Consider the following 25,638-nt stretch of genomic DNA (forward strand, 5'->3'; position numbering starts at 1 on the left):
GAGAGAGAGAGAGACACGGGGGAACAAAAAGAAAACCAAAACACACGTGCACATCTTACACTCGATCTTACACTCGATGCTTCAGTCAGTGAAGCATCATAATTATTCAGAAGCTGTTTAAACTTAAAGTTGTAAACTGCTCATGCCATTATTTCTATTATTTCTTTAAATGGAGACAGTGGCATGGGTGCTAATGATTTAGGCAAAAGGAACATACATAAAGTCCATGTCTCAGGTCTGTGCAAAAAGGGCAGCAACTCCACTCTTTACAGTGACGAGTCACATGACACTGTCCTATGGTCCCATGGGCTTTTTGGGGAAGTCCTAGTTTTCTCTGGAGAAATATTCAACAGGAACTTACCCCAGTGGAGACCATTTATTTGAGCCAGACCTCCATTTACTTTGAACAGTTCTGTTCTGAGTTACTCCTAATGAGAGCTGCTCGATGGTCATTAATGCGGAAAGGTTGCCATTTACCTCCGTGGGGACGATTCATATAACGACAAATAAATTGCCTAAATTGTCTCCACTGAATTGTGACTAACTACCCCCTGCTGTGTGATGTTACTTTCTGACATGCGGAACCACTTGATGTTTATAACATCTGAAGAACCTTGTCAAAAGAGGTCCTTAAATTGCTGAACTCTCTGCTTTTGATGTGCTTTTATGTGTTAACTCAGTCATTTTGAATGTCCATCACCAGAACCACATCTCAGCAATAGAAGTAGAGATGCACAGATGTGGGAATTACAAGGCCATTCAAAATATTTCAGTATTTGTACATACATATATAATTCTGATTCATAATATTGCAGATGGACTTCTCAGTGTTTTGGGGCTGATGTCCGATCCTTGATCATCTTTTAGCTCAATCAACTGATCGCTGATACCGATCAAGGACAGGGCTTGATGCACCATTAATGCCATGTAGATGCCAAGCCAACTCTGTGTAGATCCCTCAAATTACAGGTGTCAATAGATTGTTCCATCTCTAATAATCTTATTGCGTAAATTATGCTAAACAGTTATCTAAAAAGTGTGAAAAAAGTTGTGTTTCCATCCACTGCAGCTATACACATAGCAGTTGTCTGCTACAAGAACATTTTAAATGAAGTAGGCGACCATTAATAGAAGTGCCATCAAAACAAGCTAAATCTATACTTTTAGAACAGTCCACTTTACAGATGTTTACAGATATGGCCCATTTAAACAAGTGCTGAAATGTCTGTGTCACCCCAACAACATTAATCGAACATCTAGGAGTGCAAACATACCAGACGGTTTAGGGAGAAGAGTGCAGAACTATTTCAAGATGAGCTTTGGAATTGGCTAGACCATCCATAGAGCTAGTCGTTTCTGGTAATTTCCTAAATTATTTAATGACTACTATGGGAGATACGCACAAACGTTTAGTTCTGACTGGAAGTTGAAGCACACAAGCAGAGAGCACAGAAACACAGATCATGCAAACAGTCCTTACACCATCGCTGCACTGCCATAGAAAATCAATGAAAATGAATGAACACAGGGTTAGGCGCTCGTAATGTGTCTTGTAATCTAATCTGCCAGACCTAAATCACACTACACTTTTATTACTGTCCCCTCACAATAAAAAAAAAATCATGGTTTTAATTCATGTTTAAGTGACTGACACCACTTATATAATTTAATTTTGACAGTCTAATGCTGATATTTCTCTAAATACTATGAAAAAACCCTTAAATGCATCCAGTAATATTTTTAGGAAAATATATTTGTAGTTTAATCAATTAAAGTAATGCTGTTGTTTTTGTTTTTAATAAAGCACCACAATCAGGCTCAGTGTTTGTTTGTCCCAACAAGATCCAAAAGATGGAGCCTCTCATAATGACAGTAGCAGAGAACCCTGGTTTTAAGCATTTAATAAAGCATTTCATCCCACAAAACAAAACATGATTATAATGAAGTTCTATTGTTATTATGAAGTTAATAAAGGTGAGGCTATACAAAATACCCAGCCTCTTTATTTTTTTTCCACCAAACGTACTGAAAACGTACCAAACTGTGGGGTCTGTAACAAGGTGTGAACCGAATTGTCTATTTTCTGTATCGTTACACCCCTATGAGATACTGTGCTACATAGAAAACCTGCTTATAGTAGCAGTTTACAGAATATGCTGTAATTTATTGACTGATAGTGTGTATCCAGTTTTGACCCACACAAGGTTATACTTTTATGACAATTACTGCATTGGCAAGCATATCTTTAAATCTCACAACACGCTATGGGGTAGAACATTGATTTTTTTTTTTTTTTTTTTTTTTTTTTTTTTGCAGTCGCTGATAGTATGAATATCTTTGTGTGTGTGTGTGTGTGTGGTTTGGTTGGTGTGGATTTGAGTGTTTCAAGAAGTAAGAATAAGTAATTCAAGAGTTTTCTCTGTAGCAGGCAGCTACTGATGACCTTGTGATCACAAGCTCAATTAATAGTGTCTACTGTTTTAGTATTAATGTGGGGCTTGCCTGATTATTCACACTGCCAACTCATGTTCTTCTTTTTTTTCCTCTCACAGTTTTGAAGTAGTAAAAGTTATTCATGAAAAATTGTTGGATATGGTGGGTAAAGTACAGTAAGTATTACCTTGTTGGTTACGTTCTACTTACTGCATGTTATTTAACATATTTTTGATTTCTGATTGCAATGTCTGAATAAAGGTAAAAAAAAGCAATCCATTGTTCTTTAAAAGAGTGTTTTATTGTCATTATATCAGTGGAATTACATGGTCTTAAGATGACTAAAATAGTGTTTATTGCAGTCATTTCTGGAACAGCATAGCATCCAAACAAAAATAAATCATTATGACAGGCCAAAATATCGCTTATATAGAGTGAACAGTGAATGAAAATAATAATATAATACAGTGAATACATTATGGAGATTGGTTATCATCACTTCTTTATCTCTTCTTCTCTAGAGTACCTATAATGCTGGTGGGAAATAAAAAAGATCTACACATGGAGCGGTAAGTGTTATGCTTAAGCTGAATCATATTTCTATAAGATTGAATTGGTTTATTCTGTTCTTTTTATTCCCCCTTTATATTCAACCCATCTGATACTAATAGTTGAATCGGTGCCATCATTTTCCTCATATAAAGGAACTGTGAATGTGAATCATACATTAAAACACCATCAGCTCTTTTTTATAATTAGCCTTCTAGAGTATAACAACTTACATTTGGCAAAGTTACATTTCCAATAAAAAAGTATTATATAGAGCCATCATTGGATTTTTATATGACTTTTATATATACATTGGTCTAAGGAGTGTCATTGAGAATTTATTAAACTGAATAAAGGGCAAGTTGTAATGGTAAGCTTTTAAAGTGTGATAGATACAATTCACATGATTTCATTTGAATTCTAACAGGTTTATTGAAAATTAGCTTTCTGTATTTTTGTACAGGAATAAAACAAAAATAATAATTGTGTTTAAATATATACTATATGAGCTCAGGGTTTCACAGTTTTGGTTTTGCAGTTTGTCATCTGCATGATGTCACAGTTTATCGTCATCTGTGATGTACAGTACAGGCCAAAAGTTTGGACACACCTTCTCTTTTTCAGTGCGTTTTTTTTATTTTCATGACTATTTACATTGTAGATTCTCACTGAAGGCATCAGAACTATGAATGAACACTTGTGGAGTTTTATGTACTTAACAAAAAATGTGAAATAAATAAAAATATATATATATATATATATATATATATATATATATATATTCTACTTTCTTTAAAATAGCCACCCATTTCTCTGATTACTGCTTTGCACACTCTTGGCATTCTCTTAATGAGCTTCAAGAGGTGCTCACCTGAAATGGTTTTCCATTTGAAATGTCTTGAAGGAGTTCCCAGAGGTATTTAGCACTTGTTGGCCCTTTTGCCTTCTTCACTCTGCGGTCCAGCTCACCCCAAACCATCTGGATTGGGTTCAGGTCCGGTGACTGTGGAGGCCCGGTCATTTTTGTTAAGTACATAAAACTCCACATGTGTTCATTCATAGTTTTGATGCCTTCAGTGAGAATCTACAATGTAAAAAGTCAGGAAAATAAAGAAAACACATTGGACAGGAGAAGGTGTGTCCAAACTTTTGGCCTGTACCGTACGTATAGAGGTATGTAGTTGGGGGAGAGAGGAGGAGATGTCTGATGCTCCTGTGCTCATAAATAGGTCAGACTGAGTCCCAGCATCAGCTCCCAGAACACACAGGGAACACGCTGTGACTGTTGTTGTTGGCTGATGGTGAATTGTTATCTTTTATAGTAACGTTTATGTTGTTGAGGGGTGCAGGGCACCAACAGTGCAGGGTAAAATGTAACATAAAATTAGATTTTTATGTAATTTTTAAGCACGTTCTTACATTTTCTGTCGAAAAATCACTGTATTTCTGTACTAATAAGATATCCTTGTAAGATATTGCAACATTTACTTACTCTGCACCCATTGCTGACACAGATGTGCAAATGCATACAGGGTGTCTAGTCCCTTTTGAGTACTTACAATAGAATTGGACACTCTGGAACAGATTAAAATGAACCTATTGCCTTCTCCCATCTTCACTAGTGTAGGAATGGGTTAATTCCTTTTAAATTGGAGATGAGGTGAAGTGAGGTGATGATCATCTTCAAAATCCTGACCTCACTAATGCCTTTGTCAACTGAATGCAATTAGACCCTTAAGGCAATTTTCCAAAATATCTAGTAGAAAGCCATGCCTGCATAGTAAAAACAGTTATTCCAATAAAAGATGAATTAACATTTGTAATACCCTATTGTCATGTCCTGTGCTAAGCTAAGTAAACAAAAAAAAAGTTTATTTTAAAGAAACAAGCGCTGGATGTTAATCTACACAGATTTCTCTTCTGAAAACTGTTAATTCAGGTGAGTGAAGCGCTTGTGTACAGTAAGCTTTAATTTAAAGATTTCCACTAAGGCTGGAGCATTAGCATTAGCCACTAGCACTACCGGTTAGCGCTTATGCCACCCGACAGTGCTACACTGAGGAACCCTGAAAGTCAGGGTGTTCCTAAAAGTCAGGGCGATATTTCCTAGCAGTTCGTCCCACGTAGCTTGTTTTAACATTGTAAATGTGCAGGCTACAGCCTGACCTACCCCTCCTGAACGTTGAAAGAGCTAGCGCTTAGCGGCTAGCAGCTAATACTGCCTCAGCAGTGCTAGCTGGGGTTAGCAGCATGCTATAGTCCAATATACTTACCTCTGAACAGAGCTAGTGTTTAGTGTGGTAAACGCCTAATGCTAATAGACCTTTAGCCTGCTGTTAACCCTGGCTAGCACTGCTCAGTACTAGAGAAACTTCACTGAAACTCCTGTATACCGCTGTATTTCTGTGGAGTGACTATACTGCTCCTTAATAACAGACTGGTAAAATTTATACATACTGGAATATAAGGCACACTGATGAGTTTTGGTAAAGTTAAAAGATTTTAATTGCACCTCATAGTGCGAAAAATACGGCACTGCTCTGTTACTGAACTGATTGTGGTGGGAATCGGCATCAGGAAAAAGCATTTAGAAAATATTTGCACAGAGTCACTTTTATTGTGTCTCCAAAGGGTCTCACCATTGTGTCTGAGCTAGGAGTCTACTAAAGAGGTAAATTCCAAAAATCATCTACTACAACAAAGAGGATAAACAGGAAATAGAATAGCTGGGGGTTGGCCCTCCACACTGTTCCACAGGATATGAAGTGATGGGTGAAAATTCCCCCTCATTAAAGTGGAGACAGTCTGCCCTGTGTCTGAATTCTTCACACCTATTCTTTTCCTTTTCTGTGCTGAAAACCAAAAGCCTCGTTGCAATAAAATCCTCACACACAGCCTGGCTCTGGGCTAAATTACTTGTGATTCCCACTTAAATTATTTCTGGTCTAAGTCCTCATTTTCATTCTGCTCCTCACACATGCAGACACACATCCTCTGTCACACTCTCTCTCTCCTCGGTTTCTATCTCGCTCAGCAGTAGGGAGCTGTATGCTCTGATTAGGCTTTGAGCTTGTGTGTGTAATAAGAGCGGTAGATGGAGGAGTTTCTGGGCTGTACAGTATTGATCTCTGGCTGTTTTATGCAGGAGAAGAGAGACTGATGCAGTCAGCACATCCACCTCAGCGTTCCTACAGTCAGAATTTAAATCCACCATTAGAGCACATTTATAGTAGATGTCTCTGTTTTGCTGTCTATTTCCTGTGTTTGACAGTCTGATCATGTGACTATATCGATCCACTTATTCTTTTTAGCAAAAAGATCATGGACAAAAAAAGTATATGATATATCTATAAAAGATATATCTTTATAGAATATCTATCTATCTATCTATCTATCGATCGATCGTTCTATGGCTCTTTACTGACTGTTAACTGTGCTATCAAAAAAATATTTTATTAAGTTTATTACCTGATATCTGATCTTGTTTTGTATGGTTGAGTTACTTACTAAGTCATACTGTAATAATGTTTGATTATGACATAATTGTGTTGCAGATTTTAGCATTCTTTATACAGAAAGAAAAACATTTAAGAAACTATTATTGTAACAAACCAATTCTAGAAAAAGTTTTTTCTTAACGATTACAGAATTTTCACCCAGACTTCACTCAGAAATGATTGCGGTACACATATTTTGTTATACACATGTTTATTTTTTTGTGTGTGTGTGTGTTGTGGTACAGCACAAAAAAGAGGAGAAGAGACTGACTGAGGACTTGAGAACCAAAATTGTGAAAAAATATCAACAATTTTCAAAAATCTTTTGTTTCTTTGTCCTCGGCACGCAACATAATCAAGATGTTTACAACCCACGGCTCTGTAGCTAACCTCCCTAGACGTGGACGGTTGTGTATACCGGTAATAAAATATGTGTAACTGCAACAGTTTTCTGGGTGAAATACTTCATTTTCTAGAAAATTGTCAGAGGTGCCAGAATTTCAGCCATGCCTGTACCTCAGACATGTACTCTGCTCTGCATTTCCTATAATCTCACATTGTGTTATTTACTCAGGGCTCTGTGATGGGCGTTCTAAAATGTACAGTGAACAGTGTGTTCTGAACCTGCTCAGTGTCCACATTGACTGCAGTGGGAGTGTGTGTGTGCGTGTGCCAGCGTCTGTGTGTGTATTTTGTGTGTATGTGCATGTTCTCTACTGTCTTACTGAATCAATAGCTCCATTAGAGTTTTGTCGATAGGCCACATAAAGCAGTACACATATAGAGTGGCACGTTCAGCTTTATCTGCTGTCCAATCTGCAGTCCCTCCAGCAGGGGAAGTAATGAAGAGGGGACTGCGGAATGACCGCAGGGGCTCTCTAAAGCTGCTGCCTCACTGCAATCCAGCATGCTGTAGTGTGGGGTTTCTGTACTACAGAGGCTAGTTCATTAAAGGTCATCCAGCCTCATTGTGTGGGATCCAAAAATATTGCTTTATTGTAGAACCTAGTGCTGAGATATGAAAACGAAGCATTAGCAATAAAGATTATTAACAATGGGGTGATTATAGTAATATACATTACTTTACTTATAATCACTTCATTTTTGTTTTACTACTGTTTAATTGACTATGACTGAACTACATAAAGTTAAGGTCAAAATATTACCTTTCTAGAAATAATATAAAACCATTATCCGTCCAATTATATGGGCCATAACCTTCTTGTGTTCATAAGAACAGAAAATGTCTGCACAAGGTCAAATGAAAAAAATGTATTAGTTTGCTTCACTAAAACAAGAAAAAAGCAAATGAAAAATTAAATGGTCATAAGGATTAGCCCACTGACAACTAATAGTCAATAGTGTAGCCTTTCTGATTCAAAACTGACAACAATCTATTCTGGTAGTTTCCCACCAAGTTGGCACATGTCTCCTGAAGGATTTTAGCCCATGTGGCAAATTGTTCAAAATTATGCAAAATGCTTGGTTTCCGAGCATGGACCCGAACCTCGTGCTCCCTCCACAGATTCTCGATAGGATTGAGCTCAGGGTTTTGAGAGGGCAACTACAAAACTTTGACTTTGGTGTCTTTCGAAAAGGTTTTGACCAACTTTTGATGTATGCTTCAGGTCATTGTCTTTTTGGAAGACCCAGCAACTGAAAATATGATCTTTTATGGTCATTTAAAACTTAAAATGGTTATTACATGGAATTATTTAATCAGTGAGGGAGTATTTAGTTAAAATAATGCTATATATATATATATATATATATATAAAGAAGAAGAAAAATAATTAAAACTATATACCAGCAGTAGCAACAGGCTGTGATGTTATTATATTTAATTATCTCACTCTTACACGGCCATTAAAGTAAACAGATAAATATAAAACGTATTTTTGCATTTGATGACTGTATTAGACAACAAGTCTGCTCTAATGAATTTATGCAATGTATTGAAAGCCTGCATTGTGCTACATTAATATGCATAGCAATAACTTGTTATTCCCTTAGTTACAGGCCCTGCTAATTAGAGACCGACCGATATGGGTTTTTCTAAGGCCGATGCCGATACCGATCATTAGTGGTCAGAGTCAGCCGATGGCCGATGTGACCTGCCGATTTTTAGGGCCGATATGCTATCGTATTATATTTATTTGGCATGCTTAAAATCATACTAGTAAGAGGAGGCACAACAGTTGTAAACTTCACACAATTTATTGAAAATAAGGTTAGCATTTTATAGTGACTTTAATGTTACTATATCACTATATGTTAATAAAAAAATATTAATTTTATTTAGATTGTATTATCCATAACATTTTATTTTATTCATTATATAACATATGTTCTATATACACTATATATTCATGTTTATAGTAGAAATATTATGTTGGCTATTATATAAAATTTACTGTAGGGGCCTACTAATTAACAAATGTATGACTTGTTGCAGTCTGTTAGTCTATTAATTATTCATTTTAATATGTTTAACAGAGTGCAAGAAGACTTCCATAATGTGACAACTTTAGATAGTTACTCCAAAACGGCAAAGCTCATTTCTTCTTCAACTCCATGCAGTTGAAAACGAATGGACATGGGAGGACAATGTTATAAAATGTTCACATTAGGGCTGCAGCTATTATTTTACAAAAATGGGTGACGTTTAAATTAAGAATAAAATTATAAATAATGCAAAAACAGACAGGTGCTGTAATTTAAATATAGCTTTATCTGTTTTTTTTTCTTCTTCAAATGAGCTCCTTAGCCAGAGAAACGCGTCTCATCAGCTGTACTGGAGGTTCGGTGCGTGAGCGGAAAATGAGTTGAGAAAGCTGAAGAGCGCGGACTTTATAGGTTCAGGATAAAATGAGCTTTTATCAGAAAAGTCTGGAGGGGGTTCTAAAGTAGAACCCGACAAAACAGAAAATTCTGCTCATCGTTTCATTTAATATCTAACAGCGCAAACCGCTTTAAACGGGTGAGTTTTACAGCAGAACAGCAGGAGGCGGCATGATTTAATGTCTGTTTGTAGTGAAGGAAAAAGAGATGTTTTATTTTAACTCCATTATTTTAGAAACTATTTGTTTTATTAATTCGTTTACAATAAAGCTTATTTATATACAGTGTTGGGAGTAACGGCGTTAAAACTAACGGCGTTACTAACGCCGTTACTTTTTTTCAGTAACGAGTAATCTAACTAATTACTATGACTGTAACTATAACGCCGTTACCATTTCCGACACCCCGTTACTGCACGTTACTTTAGCAGCTCTATGAACTTTTTTTTTTATTTCGCTTTGCCCTGGTTAACCCCTCCTCTGTCCGGTGAACTTGAGCTTCTGGCCGCTGTGCCTGTGGTTTGGCGTGGTGAAGTGAGGCACAATTGTGACGATTTGCGTGCTCTAATCAATTCAGTGATTGCCGTGGACAACCCAAGTTCCGAATTAAGGACGTTAAGCTCTTTTTAGCTGCTCCGGTTTTTGTGCTGCTTTCTATTTTAGAGCTTAGATTCTCTGCCCGAATCCCACCTGACCTGAGGACCGACCCGAAATCAGGCTCCTATTTTTATTTTATATAAAGCTCTGGTGTGATAATTACAACGTTGCTAAGTAACCAATTATTATTGTTCACTAAAGCGAACGAAATAGCGAAAATTGAAAGTGAAAAACATTTGTGTTAACTGAATCTAATAAAAACGGTAATTAAAAGGAAAAACATAACTATCTCGAACTGTATTTTGTGTTTATAAAACTAACTAAAACGAACTGAAATTACTGATAGAATACCCTCATTTTTGTGTTTAATTTATTTATAAGCGCTGTTGTACAGCGGAGTTGTACAGCGGGAGTTGTTGTGCCGAGCGCGCGGCACTCGTGGTCCGTTAGTCCGTTAGACGCGTTTTTCCGCTTTTTTCAGTATTACAAGTTTTAGTAATTTTCTTTGGTTGTGTGGAGAATTTCGTTTTATTTTTTTGAAATTCGTTAGATTATATTTTTGTCAACATTTTGGGTTTATTTTCGTTTGTTATTTTTTGTTATTTTTCTGAAATTTTCGTTTCTGAAGAAGAGACGTCAGTTATTTTATACTAGAGCTTATAGATAGGGCTTGCCTTGCATAGTCAGGGCGCATTCCAAATGCACTCCTGCCATCAACGCTAAGCATAGTTTCGTTTGGAGAGAAATGCTACAACATGCAGTTGAAATTCTATTCTTTTTCAGTAAATGAAGCAACATCACAGATTACTAATCATGAGAGAAAATATAGACTTTGGGACACTGGATTGTAAAAATGGATGCCTTACCCGTTGAAAGTCTTGCTCACTCTTGAAACCTTGCTCTGCGTTCCAAGTAGCTGCCCGCAGATGTGCCGGATTAAAATCGGCGCGGCCAAATAAGAAAATCGGCCGATGCCGATTGATAAAAAAATAACAAAAATCGGCCGATTAAATCGGCTGGCCGATCGATCGGTCGGCCTCTACTGCTAATATGCTGCTTTATCAGATGATGATTAGTCTGTCACATACTGTAACCTCCTGTGCATTCCTCTCTCTCTCTCTCTCTCTGTCTCTCTCTCTCTCTCTCTCTCTCTCTCTCTCTGTCTCTCTATCAGCGTCATCAGTTGTGAAGAAGGCAAAGCGCTGGCTGAATCGTGGAACGCAGCATTCATGGAGTCCTCTGCGAAAGAGAACCAGGTAACGAGCTGTCTCCTTCACGTCCAACTTTATTATCCTTCCACTAACACACACACTCATACTGCCATACACACTGTGTCCTGGTACTTTCTAATCATGCCTTTCTTGTGGAATGCTCCCTAGCAGGGCTCGCCCTCTTTGAATGAACTCAATTTGTCAGTTTTTAAAAGTTTTGAAGCTGAAGTTTTTGAGACTCAAGGAAACTCCGGATAGAGGAAGGGGGACAGTGCATTCCCGCAGTGATGGTGCAAGCATTAAAATTCATCCGAAATGGCATATTGGGCCAAGTTTCATGCCTAAAACCTTTTTTCCCTGTTGACCCAGCAGTCAGTCCTCCTTCATGTATAACTGAGCAAATAGCATCAGTACACTGGGGCTCAGGAAGTCGAAGCAAGTGATGTACTCCAAGTTCCTGGATCTGTCTCCATACAGCCGTCTCTCACCCAGCATGTTCAGTCTAGTCTAGCCTGCTGCACTTCTGAAGTGTCTGGGTTTCCACAGGGAATAGGAGAATCTGTGTGAGAATTGCTAATCTCAGTATAGATCAAAGGTACATCAGAGAGATCAAGATCATCATCTCATTGAAAAAGAGCGAACATTGAACATTGAGTTGTTGGAATCAAGTGAAACTTATTTATAACATATATGCGTGAATGTCATTATAACACATGTAAAAGAATACAATATTAGAGTAAATGGGTCATTTTATCGAGGAAAATGTACTATTGAAGGGTGGTGGACCACCTCTAGCCTGGAAACAAGATGAGATATGGTTGGGCATAGAGGCATACAGGTTCCATATCTCATTCTGCAGCACATTTTACTCAGATGTTGCAACCAGGTCTGTAGATCCTGCACACTCGTATGTTGCTGATGCTGGTGCTACAGCTGGACACACAAAAGCTTGATTTGGTTGCTTAATAAACCTGGCAACTGGGCAGCAATTTGATTGTTGGATCCCAAACTAATCTGAATTTAGCGGCCCATATTTCTCATCCATAACACCACTTCAAATGAGGATATAGTAGCTGGCTGATATACGACAGAGATTGTAGTCAATTCATTGAAAAGATCCTCCTGCTTTCTTCTCTCAGTCCATTTTTGCGCTCTCTCTTAAAGTCTGTCAACCGAGCATAATGTCTTTGAGTGTGTCGAAGAGGCATTTCGTCTAGCGATCTTTCACTAAGAGGAACTCTACCCAATAGACTGAGGCTGGTAATTCTACAGAATTTATCTGTGTAATTTATCTAGGTAACTCTTGGTCTTCCTTTCCTGGGGTGGTCCTGATGAGAGCCAGTTCAATCATAACATTAAATAGTCTTTGCAACTGTACTTAAAGCATACTTTCAAAGTTCTTGAATTATTTCTTCAAGGATTTTTTTTTATTTACTTAATTAAGTAGTTCTTTAGAACATAACTCAGAGCTGTTCACTGTATACAAACTCTACCTTTTCTCAACACAATGCTCTTGATGCTCCTGAGCACATTAAGGAACTCAAGAAAATAACTCTTGATAAGTTCAGCACAGCTGTTAACTGAAAGCCATTCCAGGTGACTCTACCTCATAAAACTGACTGAGAAAATCCAGCCAAGATATGCAAAACTCTTGTCTAAGAAAGAGGTGCCCACATGGAATTTAGAAAACAAAAAAGTGTTTTAAAAAAAGCTGAATATATGTTTTATATTTTATTTTTATTTGACTGGATGACAAGTATTAGTCTACAATGCAGAACATTTTTTAAATAATGCAAATATAATGTGTGTCCAACTGTACATACCTGCCTAAGATATAAGTGCATCAATCTGAGTTTTGCAGCAGTTTACTGTTTGTCATTGAGTGTATTTCAAATACTACGTAAAGGTTCTTTTCACACTGTATGTGAAACATGGCTTTCTGAAGAATGTGAGCACTTTGAGTCAGTGGAGAGAAATGGGGTTGAAGGGCAGGGGTTGGTTGCTAAGCAGTTGCTATGGTAATGAGGTCATGCATTAGCATGCTGAGATGCACTGCAGTGTGAGGAGCGGAGAGGGAAAGAAGGAGAGAGCATGGACGTATACTACACGTGACCGGGACCACAAGTGCTGAGTCGGAGGTTGCTTGTTATCCTTCTTCGCTTCTTCAAGGCTCGTTTTTAGAATCCGTATCATTAACGAGCGCAAGAGCCGATCCGGTTCAGCCAATCAGATTCAAATCAGCAAGATCGGTAGCAATGTTCTGTGCTTGTAGATGCGCTAAGAGAATTATGTGCTTGTCTGTATTTATTCCAGTGAGTGTCTGACATTTCATATTTACAGTTAGGCGAGAGTGACAGTGCTTGAGCCTCAGTTGGCCCTGTGGGCTTTAGCTGTTACGTAAACTCGTACCCAGCCTCTCTTACTGCTCTCTAGATCCTGCCTCAGATTTAAGGGGAAGAGAAGAAAAGAGGGAGGATCCTAACCCTTATCCTGTACACGCATCTCTTCTCTGAGAGCTGATAAAGCCCAGAGAGAGAGATAGAAAGTGTGCAAGCTGTTAATTGAATATCACAGTTCAGGTTTATCTGGTCCTCTGAGTGAAAATGCAGTAGTGTTCATGGTAGGATTGCAGTAATGCAAGAAACATGGACACACACACTGCTTGTAAAGTGTGACCTTGAGGCAAATGCACTGATTAACTTTATTTTTTTCCTTTTTGGGGAACAAAAATAAGCCTGGGCTAGGCCTGTCGGAATAAAAAAATTGTTAGATAATATATTAAGATAAACAATATTTTTGTCATTTTAAGATATAACGAAAAAAATAAGACCACAATGGGGCTCCAAATGGTCCAGCGGACTAAATTTCTGCCACTATGATAAGAAGATCTGTTCATGTAGCTTTGCCATCGGCTACCAGAGTCCTGAGAGAGCACAAATGGCCTTGCTCTCTCTGGGTGGGTAGATGGCGCTCTGTCTCCCCACATCACTCCAAAGGGTGATGTCGCTAAGCACTAGGCATCTGTGAGGTGATGTATCAGAACCAAGTCACTGTGCTTTTCTCCGTGCGCGCTGTGATACTTCTTGGCAATACAGTTCAAAAAGAGGCGGTGGCTGACTTCACATGTATCGGAGGAGGCATATGCTAGTCTTCACCCTCCTGGTGTGTTGGGGCATCACTAGTGATAGGGGGAGTCCTAATGAGTGGGTTGGTAATTGCCTGTGTAAATTGGGAGAAAATGGGATAAAATAATGAATAAAATTAATTAAAAAAAATAAAAAACCCCACAATAAGCCTTAAGCAGTTACACTATTCTAAAGAGCAACAAGGAGCATTTTTAAATAACTAGTTTTTAAGTTATCCAAAAGCAGTGTGTAAAACTGGTGGAGAGGAACATCCCAAGATGCATGAAAAATATTGATTTCTGAACTCTTAAAACTTTATGCATTATTTAAGGTCTGAAATTACTATTTTTATTTGGAATTTGGGAGAAATGTTTTGTTTTAATCAAACATATACCTATAAATATTAAAATCGGAGAAACTGATTCAGAAACTGAAGTGGTCTCTTGATTTTTTCTAGAGCTGTATTATGTCGACTTTGTGAACTGTCATGCATCCAAAAAGTTGACATGCCACAGTTATGAGTTATGAGTTATCAGTGTTCTCGGTGGTCTTCATATTTTGGCTCATCAGTGTGAGTGTGAGTTTTAGAATTATTATTAGAATAATAATAAGTCTGCAATTCTTGAAGTGTTATTCTAAATCATAGTGGATCTTGTTTATACATGTTTCTTCAGTGCATCACAATTAAATCTGCAATTAAATTGGACAGCAGTCAGTTACAGTACAGCAAATAAAAGCGGTTGCTTATGAGACATGATGGGCGAAGCTAACTAAAGTGATTTTACCTGGATTAATAATGCACTTATTCCTGCCTCTGTAGCAGGAGTGCTCCTGCACATGCTCACATGGTTTCTTTACTGTAGTACTGTAGTAATGTGATTATGTATCAGATTAAATGCAGCTGTGAGTAACTGATGCATCTCTTGCTTCTCTAATTGCAGACTGCAGTCGAAGTGTTCAAGAGGATAATCTTAGAGGCTGAGAAGATGGACGGTGGAGCCCCCCAAGGGCGGACATCCTGCTCACTGATGTAGATACAGCCCCCCTTCCCCTCCCTTCAGCCTATGCCCTCTCCCCACAGCCTTCCCCGACCACCGGAGGACACACACTGACCTTTCTGGTGAACAGTTGTCAAACAATCCAGTGGTTAGGGTGTAATATTAGAGTGTAAGAGTTATTTTGGCCTAGGTTAGGATGAGGGTATGTACAGTGCTTAGTACTGGGCTTTAAGGGAGTACGGGTTAAGGTAAAGCACAGCTAATGGTAAATGTTCACCAGAATAGTCTGTCTGGAGTCCACCCTCCTGCAGCCACCCTACCCCTTACCACAACACTGGACACTGGGAAATCCCTCTACTTGAAGTGGCTAACTGCCTGTTTTCCTCCATAGAAATGTTGACTTTTTTTTCTTTCTTTTTAACCTTCTTTTTTATACTTCATTTCATTTTAATTTTATTTTCAGTTGTGTAATATTTCTTTTTTAATATTCTTTTGGATGATACAGAGAAGCCCTCAGTGATAACACTATAGGAATAAATACCACCATGCCCCTTTCTCTGCCTTCTGTTTTCTCTTTCTCTCTCTCTCTCTTTCTTTCTTGTTCCCTGTCTGGTCATCCCTTCTTCTTCTTCTTCTTCTTCTTCTACTTCTTCAATACAAAACCAAACCTGGTGAAATATCGAGCCTTACTTCCCTGCCTTCTGGCTCCCTTCATCTCTTTTCTACCTGCCTCTTTCCTCCCGAACCCTTATCAATTTGTATATTGTATTTCTTAAACAGTAATTATGGCCAATAAAGTTTCCAGCATTCGTTCTCCTCAGTAATGAATGATGTTTAACTTTTTTGATTGTAATCATTAAACGCAGCATTTTGTTTCACTACACCTGAGTTGTTCACTGTGACTTTTTTAATACATAAAACACATGATGTTCTTACAGAGCACAAGGATTCACTTAAATACAATTTTTTTTTCCTTCAACTACCGGTAGATAAATGCTGGTGACAGACAGTAAGGTAAAATATATCATCACTGTCACACAAAAACCTTATATCTCCAAAATGTCAGCTTGCTTTACAGGATAACAAAAAACTGAACTTTAGAACTTTAAGTGAATTTCTTTTTATCAAAAATAATTTATTCCAGATCATTTTGGAGCATTTCAATTGGTCTGTGAAATTCCGATAAAAAAAAAAAACTGTAATTCATGTCATGTTTCAGATAAATGGATTAGGAAGATGTTGCAGTTTGATAAATCACATTAAAATGGAACAGAAACAGAAACCCTTACAAATGCAAAAAGAAGGAAAACCTTTTGGCACTTTCAGTCAAAAACAATATTTTTTTATTTTAGCTAATTTTGAAGCATTTTTATTGATTACCAGGGTCACAATAAAGCCTTGTATCCCTGTTTTTTTTATGTTGACATACCCAATTAGAATATTTTATTTTTATAATGGATTATTTTTATGAATTATTTGAAGCTTCAGCAAACTAATAGTAAACTAGAGATTTTACTACTGAGAAGTTCAAAATATCTATTGTACATTAAATATATACATATATTCTTTTCTTAAATATCAGTGTCTATAAAACAGAGAGTAAGAGTACGTGTTTCAGAGCGTTTTCAGTAAAGCTAGCCTGTATCACAGTGCTCTGTATAAAGGATGCAGAGTGAGTGGGATTTCTCTTCTAATAGAGGCGCCTGTGGAAGTCGATACAGCATGTTTGCTTTCAGAGCGTGTAATCCTACACCATAATGCAGTGCACAGCAGGTAGTTCGCTGTTTTTCTTTTTTTTCACCCCCCTTCCCCCAACCCTGCATTCAAGGTAATACACACCATTCACAATTTACCATCAGTGCAGTGTCGGGAGACCTGCTCGCTTATATGTATGTATATGATGGACAAATTGTCACAAATTGTCAATGTGTATGTTTATACAGTGTTTATACAGTGTTTTAAAAGTACTTAAATAAAAAAATGTAATGTATACCTTTATTAAATTTAGATTTACAAACATATTTCTCATTTATATTTTTAAATGTAAATGTCAGTTAAATTTTTTTAAACGTAACTACCAGAAAATATATATCAAACTTCCATTACATTAAACAAATCTATGTATTTGTCTATCCTAAACATTTAATTTATTTTTTTTTTTATAATGAACCTTAAATTTAAGCATCTATAAACTAATAAACAGATCCTTAAAACAGGCCTTAATACATCTTAAAATGTCTTAAAAATGCCACAGACAGTAATTTTTAAATTTAGAACCAACAGCATTATTTATATTTCTGAATGAACTTTTTTCATTTATTACGTTCATTACACTTTAAACCAACAGTTAATTTGAATTTAAACTGAAAGTCTGTTTTATGTAAAATTGGATATTTCCATACGCAACTATTTTGAATTAGATGAAAATTAGTGGGAATATATACACTCAAATGGAGATCTAAAAGTTGAATCAACTTATAATAACTGAGTTTAGTTTAGTCTTTTTCCATTGCCAGCTTGTTTTCTATTGGCTTCTGGAACAATCTATTTGCATAATGGGTGTGTCCCCAGTTTCTGACACTCGCCATCAGTGTGTTGTTATTCTACCCTAGGCTTCCTTGTAGATCATATATTATGATTAACTGATTGGTCTCTGTGCTGTAGGCTTTAAGAACAAGCACCATTTTTGGAGCTGATAAAACTAGGTTGAGTGTGTTCTATACTGTTTTTTTCTCTGTATTTTACTGAAATGAAAACAAAGAGAAGACTAAATACATCATTAAATCATTTTTATTCACCTGATGAGAAGATTAAAAGTAGAATTACTGCAACGCAATTGATATAACAAAAAATAAAAATGAATGGACTTACAATTTAGGCATAACTGAAGATTTTTAGTGTAACTTACAATCACTTAAAAACGTTTAGTTACTGATTTCCTCAAATAATTTAAGTAAGTTTAACTTATCAGGCTTACAGCTTGCTTTTAGCTGCCATAGACACTAAACCAGCTATGCTACTAGACATTGTGGAACTGTAGGAATGTTTATTCCATTTCCAGCTTTGTTTGTGCAAAAGTGATAATCTTTGTTAATTTAAATGGCTTGTCAAAAAGTTCAGGAATTTATGGAAGCCTGTTCCCGCCACCTAAAAACAATAAATACAGCACATTTTTCATTAAGTAAACTGCTATCTCATTATTTTGAGAAAGTAAGTAATTATTCTGCGATACTATTTCACTATTGTGAGATACTAGTAGACTGTACAAAGACAGAAGCAAGTAAGACCAAGATGCAATATAGATACTATTATTGAAGACTGTTTCAGGCGTGGATTCACAAATCATGAAATATTGGTGCTTTTAGAGAAATTACACAATATCAAAAAAAGCCTTCGGACCTCTGGAGAGAAGAGATTCATGTAATAACACACACTGAACTTTTATTTTAGTGTAGTGCTGGAGAGTGTGGCTGTGGCTGTGGCTCTGACTATGCTGTATGTTAGGTGTGGTAGACTGGAGTAGTATCTCCAAATAATAACTCACTATCTCCAAATAATGACTCACTATCTCCATATAATGTCAAAATACTGAAATAGCAGTTTATTTAATGATAATAAAAATGTGCTGGATTATTATTTATTTATTATTAATATAATAATGTATTATTATTATTATTATTATTATTATTATTATTATTATTATTATATATATTTTTAGGTGTCTGGAATGGGCTTCCATATCAATCTCTGTAATCTCTGTAAAATTAATATTGGTGTTGAGTTTTTTGCCATGTTGTTAATACAAAAAAATCTTAAAAAGTGTTTCCCCACACTGCTACACATGGAATATCTAGCTCTACAGCTATGATCTCTTTTTAATCTGAAAACAGTAAAAAAAAATGATAAATATATTTAAGCTCACAAAATATATATTTATATATATTTAAACAACAAAAAAGAAAAAACATTGGTCCTCCACCTGCTTGCCATAAGGAATATTAACAGCCATCCCATCCCACCGAGCCCAACACATGCAGAGTCCTATTGGAAACACACACTCTCTCATCCTCAGCACTGTGAAGAGAAGCGTGGCCTAGGCAAAATGGCCCCCACAACGTCAAGCAAAGCAAAATCTATTGTACTGCTGCGCGAGCCAAAGCCCAGAATCAGCAGAGTGCCAGGAGTGAACGGAAAGTGTCCAGCAAGCAAAAGCCCTAAGCTCTTCATTGTAGCGGCTTTGTGAGGCAAACATCGCGATACTGCCCGGCACAAACTGCTCGTATATATTGGGGTGTCCAACTTTTTCACTGTCACACTTACGTACGTGTGGGGCAGGTTGGACTGTATCCAGTGGAAAAATGTCGCAGTATTCTGGAAAGGTAAGCAACCAAGGCCAGTCAGGCCACACACACACATCCCATCTCATCACATCTCATCACATTAGCTTACTGTCTTCAATTCATAAATCCATTTGTCATCTGGTTGCTGTAAAAGCTGAAAATTTGGATTTGGAATTGACTGAGGATCTAAAATTTTAAAGCAGCAGTCTGGAATATTTGAAGATTTGGGGATTTAGAGACCTCTCTGGTCAGAATGTGTAATTGCACAGAACATGTGGAACAGAACTTTTAATGCATGTGCAATGTGTTTGAGTACATCGTTTTGTTCTTTTTTTTTCATTTATGAAATTCTGTTAAAAGATTAGAAAACAATTACATCCAGCAAATTTACCAGACCAATATTTTATTATTTTGACCCTTCTCAACTCAGGAATACTACTGCTTTCAAATCAAAGAAAAAATATCTTAGGGACTTCTGCTTTAAAAAAAAAAACTTTCTGCATTTAGTCAATCCATTTGTTTCAATATATACTTTATGTTTCCATTTACTCTAATAACTTATCTCTGAGTTTTGATTCTGATTCTGATTAGCGGAGAAATTTCTTTTCTAAAAAAGCCCGTCAATTATTACATTAATAATTTCAGGTTCTGTTAAAAGTTGAGTAAAATGTTCTTATTTTACTCAACTTTTAACAGAACCTGAGGTTATTAATGTAATAATGTACATACAACAATTAACAATGCTTTTGTGTGTATTTTGAACTTGTAAGGTGATGATCTGAAAAATCTAAATAAAAATCAGGTCACGAAAACTTTTTAAAAACATTTAAAATGTTTTTGATTTAAAACTTATTTAGGCCAAATTTAGGCCAGAGGTGAAACATCTAGTAGACAGATTTAAATGTGTGGATCTGAAAATGTACGGATCTTAAATTCTTAAGTTGTTCTAAAATGTATTTAAATATACATCAAATTTTACCACCTCACCACAAATTTAATTGAATGTATTATGCCATTAACTATTTCAGTTACAGCTTACAGTAAAGGTCACAAATAACATTAAATAAACACTGTTAAATGGTTTATAAGTAATGTCTCAACTGATGAGTAATTAACACTAGTTAACAAAACTACATTTTAATGGAGTTAATTCTTTAATGTTAATTATAATATATTGAGACAAATAATAACTGGCTGATTAAAGATATTCTGTCATATGTACTGTTAATTAATGTACCCTTATTGTAAATTGTCACCAATATTTTAAGTTGATCAAAAACTTGTAACTTTTCAGCTCATTACATTTACCCTACATGTCCTTTTACACTGCTTTTACACTTTTCTATTCCTTTTACTTCATCCATTCCTGGCTGGGAAACCTAACATCCAATTCCCAATCCAATTTCCTATCTGTGTCTGGTTTATCTTTCCTCAGATATGTTTTTATGAGGGAAGATGCTTCACTGGAAGGAAGCTGGAGGTGTATGGAGACTGCGATAACTTCCAGGACCGCGGCTTCATGAACAGGGTTAACTCCATCCGCGTGGAGAGCGGAGCCTGGATCTGCTATGACCACCCTGACTTCAGGGGTCAGCAGTACATCCTGGAGCGTGGAGAGTACCCCGAGTTCCAGCGCTGGAACTCCCACAACGACCATATGGGCTCCTGCAAGCCCATCAGGATGGTGAGTGAACTGGACTGACTTTCAAACATTCCCCTCAGCACGAGGCCCAATGAGTACAGCCTGCTCTAATTAGTTTCCTAATTTGGACAGAATGAAAGATTTACCCGTTGACACAGATAATGCAAAATGAAAGAAATGAAAGAAAGACAAAGGAAAGAAGTGTGTGTTTGAAATTTGTTCAAAACAGTTGTGCTGTTATGTTCCCACAGCATGGAGAGCACTACAGAATTGAGCTCTTTGAGGGATGCAACTTCTCAGGCCAGTGCTTCGAGATGTGTGATGACTGCCCCTTCCTGCAGAGCCGTGGATACGGCAGGACCTGCGTCAACTCCGTCAGGGTGTACGGAGATGGAGCGTAAGTTCAAAAATCAATCAATATGATAATTATGTAAATAATTAGGGATCACCAGCAGTTTTTAAATCCACTTTCTCACGAATATTAAAATAATCGTAATTCTATAAACAGCAAGTCACATTATTATGTGTCTTAACATTGTTAAACTGTGCTACATTTAAAACATTTAAAATTGTATGTATGTATGTAAAATTATGGCAAATCAGACACAGAGAGGAGGGTCACTATTGCACGATAATGGCACTCTGACTAAAGCTTTTCAGGTTTTACACTGCCACATATCGACGCTGTCTAATGAAAAACATGCATCTCCAAAACATACATTAATACATTAATATTGACAGTTTGTGTTTAAATTATGTAGTAAACGAAAAATCAACAAAAATGGAGATCCTTGCTTTTCATAGGACAACGACGATATACACATGACCTGGCAACTACACCAGCCCTTACACCCTACAAAATCACCAGCAACTTTTAATTATAAATGTAAAAGACATAACTGCAGAGAATTCATGAATGAACACTAAATCTATAATTACGATATGTGAGTAGTTGATCATTTTGTAATACTTCCGTATATTCTGTGAACAGCATGTATAGTTACAGTTATTAATAAATGCACCAAAATTAGCTTTTTTTTTGTCCCTAACCAAACAAAATGAAACGTATGCCCAAATTTGCTTGAACACTGAACATGTTTTTTGAGGTTTTCATACATGTTGCCATTTTGTTTTCATCTGCAAAAAGTTAGATAGCGTTAATATGATTGCAAAACTAGAATTTTTATATTTAAAACTCAGATTTTTTTTAAGATCCCAGCTGGCTACGTTCTGATCGTGTCATTAATAAATGGCATTCTTTTGTATAAATTATTAATTCTTTTTTTTTTGTTTTTATTATTTGGCCCAAAAGTGCCAAACACTTCCAGCTGCTGAATATTCGGTGCAACACTACTCATTCATTTTAATGTTTATATAGTGTATATAGATGTAACCATTACAAAAGAACAAGATTTATAGTTTGCTTAAGGTAATTTTAATAGAGACTTAAGAATAATTGTTCAGTTGTTTAATGAAACCCCTTTTTCAATTATTAATTAATTAAATCAACCATTTTAAGGAGTTTGTGATCTTGTGCACTTCTAATACTGTGTGTTTCTCATCTGAAGCTGGGTGATGTACGAGGAGCCTAACTTCCGTGGCCGTATGTACATCGTGGAGAGAGGAAACTACTGCTGCCATAACGACTGGCAGGCCCAGAACCCCAACATCCAGTCCATCCGCAGGATCGTCAACTACTTCTAAACATCCATCCCACTTTTTTATCCGCTTTTTCTCCCCTTCATTCATACCTCTTTTTGCCAGACTACAGACTGTGACTATTTAAATTCACACAATGTAAAATAATAAACGCTGAAGTTCTACAACACAATCAGTATTTTAAGAAACACGTGTCTCTGTGTCTGTTATTGTTTCTGTTACAATTCCCATTCTTACAATTGAGCCCTACAAATGAATGACCATATATGGACCATTTCTCCATTTGGGAAAAATCAGTTCTTTTCGTATTTTATTTTTTTAAGAAATATAAGTTTAAACAAACCTAAATTATTTTCTATGTAAAAAAAAAAATATTGAGAAACAGTTAATATACAGTGTTTCGTGAGAAGAGTTCAATTGTGTACATATTATACAAATATCATTGGTAATTCAACAGTTACTATCATTTTGTCACACAGAAATGTCTTTTAAATTATCTGAACAGTGGACGGTGTTATCCTCTTTCAATATTTAAATAGTTTAACTACATTTAAAGCTTTTTAAAAGTTAAATTATGGTCAATTTTAACACAGTTAGTTCTTGGAGTTCTAAAAGTGCAAATAATGTATAATAATAGCATTCTGACTAAAGCAACCTAGCAATGGCTCAAAGACCACAAATCACCAGACATTAACAAGCATATTGTATATATATATATATATATATATATATATATATATATATATATATATATATATATATATATATATATATATAATATTAATATATAATATTTAATTGGTAACTGTAGTAATGACAAATGAAAACTAAATTGATACAAAAGTTAATTAAGTACACTAAACACCCAAGATATCTTGGGTTCAAAACAGAGCAGTACTGTTGCTAGTAAGATACATAATGTAATTTGTAATTAGTTCAGCCAATCAGAGGGAACAATTTCTACTGCTTCACTTAAGGTAAATACGGTCAGATAATTATAATACACATCAGGTGAATGATTATGAAACAAATCCTGCTTCACATAATAGTATGTTCTAAAAAAAAAGTCTCACAAAATTGAGTACAACCCTCTTATTTTTTGTAAATATTTTATTTTACCTTTTCATGGGACAACACTGAAGATATCACACTTTGATACAATGTAAAGGAGTCATTGTGCAGCTACAGTATAAGTTAATTTCTCTGTGTACTCAAATAACTTAACACACAGCCGATAATGTCTACACCCCTAAATGAAAATTAACAATTGTGGCTAATTAGACAATTTCCCTCCCCAGTGTCATGTGACTTGTATCACACAAGGTCTCAGGTGTGAATTGGGAGCGGGGATGTTTAATTTGATTTTTTGGGTTCAATTCTCTCATACTGGCCACTGGATTTTCAACATGGCACCTCATAGCAAAAGAACTCTCTGAAGTTGCAAGAAACAGAATTGTTGCTCCCAGTTTTTCCCGGACGGGTTCCACTCAGAACAAGCCTCCTCAGGATCAAACAAAGTAGTCCACATGTACAGTTTAATATCCAGAGGTTGGCTTTAAGCAATAGACACATTATTGCTGCCAGCATTAGGAGGTATGCCTGCAATGCTTCGACCATACGCCACTCACTGCATCAGCTCTGTTTGCATGGCACTGTCCTAGAACAAAGCCTCTTCTGAAACTAATGCACAAGAAAGCCCACAAACAGTTTGCTAAAAGACAAGCAGCCCAAGAGCATGGGTTACTGGAACAATAAGCCTGTGGTCTAACAAGATCAAGATAAACTTGTTTGGCTCAGATGGTGTCCAAATGGTGGTGGTGGTAGCATCATGGTCTGGGGCTACAAACGTGATGCCAGCAATGGGGAGCTGAATTCCAACAGTTACTGTGACGTTCTAAAGCAGAGCATAGCATAGCAGTTTTCCAACACAATAATGACCCCAAACTCACCTCCAAGATGACAACTACTATTTTTACTTAGGGGTGTACCCACTTTTGCTTAGACATTAATAGCTGAGTTATTTTGAGGACACAGAAAATTTACATTGTTAAACAAGCTGTACACTGACTACTTTATATTGTATTAAAGTGTAATATATTAAAGTGTTGTCCCATGAAAAGGTTTAATAAAAAAAGGTGATGGGGTGTAATCACTTTTGTGAGATAATGTACAGCTGTGTGCAAAACAGTGTGTGTGTCATGCAATTATTATACAGCTCTGGAAAAAAATAAGAGACCACTAAAAAATTATGAGTTTCTTTGATGTTACTATGGTTGGGCGGTATGACGGTATTTCGGTATATAAATATGGTGACGGTATTGTAAAATAGTGATGGTATATTAATCACGTGACGTTCCAAATCTGTACTTTGAAAAACAGGACGTTTGGTGTCTGTTACGTTTTACAGTGCAGCTATAAGGCTAATGTAATAAATCCCTAATACATAATGAAGAGGGAAACTAAAAATGAAACTAAAACTATACACGCAAACAATCACCAAAACAGGCACCAAATATGTTTCTTTAATTATATGTTCAACTATGATACCTTGGTGACTTTGCATTATAACACTTCTGTCAGTTATTAACAGTTACATCTACTATTACTATTAATATTCTTATTCTATTTGCAATTATTGTTAGTATCTCTTAAAGGAGACTTGATTTTTGAAATTGACTTTGGGTGTAGTAAAACATGATAAAGAGTACTAACATTTGTTGAATAGCCCACTTGCGCTCTCCTGCAGC

The 25,638-nt window shown here is 36.3% G+C and overlaps 2 protein-coding genes across 2 annotated transcripts in view; both read left to right on the forward strand.

Moving 5' to 3' along the window:
• rheb (Ras homolog, mTORC1 binding) overlaps positions 1–16,133 on the forward strand; it is a 35,384-nt gene extending 19,251 nt beyond the window's left edge. Inside the window, exons 5-8 of the mRNA XM_049480709.1 lie at positions 2,553–2,609; positions 2,955–3,002; positions 11,091–11,172; positions 15,194–16,133. Coding sequence (XP_049336666.1) covers positions 2,553–2,609; positions 2,955–3,002; positions 11,091–11,172; positions 15,194–15,286 — 280 coding nt within the window. The 3' untranslated portion in view covers positions 15,287–16,133. The remainder of the gene's footprint in view (positions 1–2,552; positions 2,610–2,954; positions 3,003–11,090; positions 11,173–15,193) is intronic.
• Positions 16,134–19,526: 3,393 nt separating this feature from the next.
• On the forward strand, positions 19,527–23,079 carry crygn2 (crystallin, gamma N2). The gene is made up of 4 exons (XM_007231996.4): positions 19,527–19,629; positions 21,026–21,274; positions 21,484–21,629; positions 22,801–23,079. Exons 1-4 carry the CDS (start codon positions 19,609–19,611, stop codon positions 22,934–22,936), a joined length of 552 nt encoding a protein of 183 aa, XP_007232058.1. The 5' UTR covers positions 19,527–19,608; the 3' UTR covers positions 22,937–23,079.
• Positions 23,080–25,638: the final 2,559 nt, after the last annotated feature.

The sequence above is a fragment of the Astyanax mexicanus genome, chromosome 6, assembly GCF_023375975.1.
Source record: "Astyanax mexicanus isolate ESR-SI-001 chromosome 6, AstMex3_surface, whole genome shotgun sequence".
Taxonomy (NCBI): domain Eukaryota; kingdom Metazoa; phylum Chordata; class Actinopteri; order Characiformes; family Acestrorhamphidae; genus Astyanax; species Astyanax mexicanus.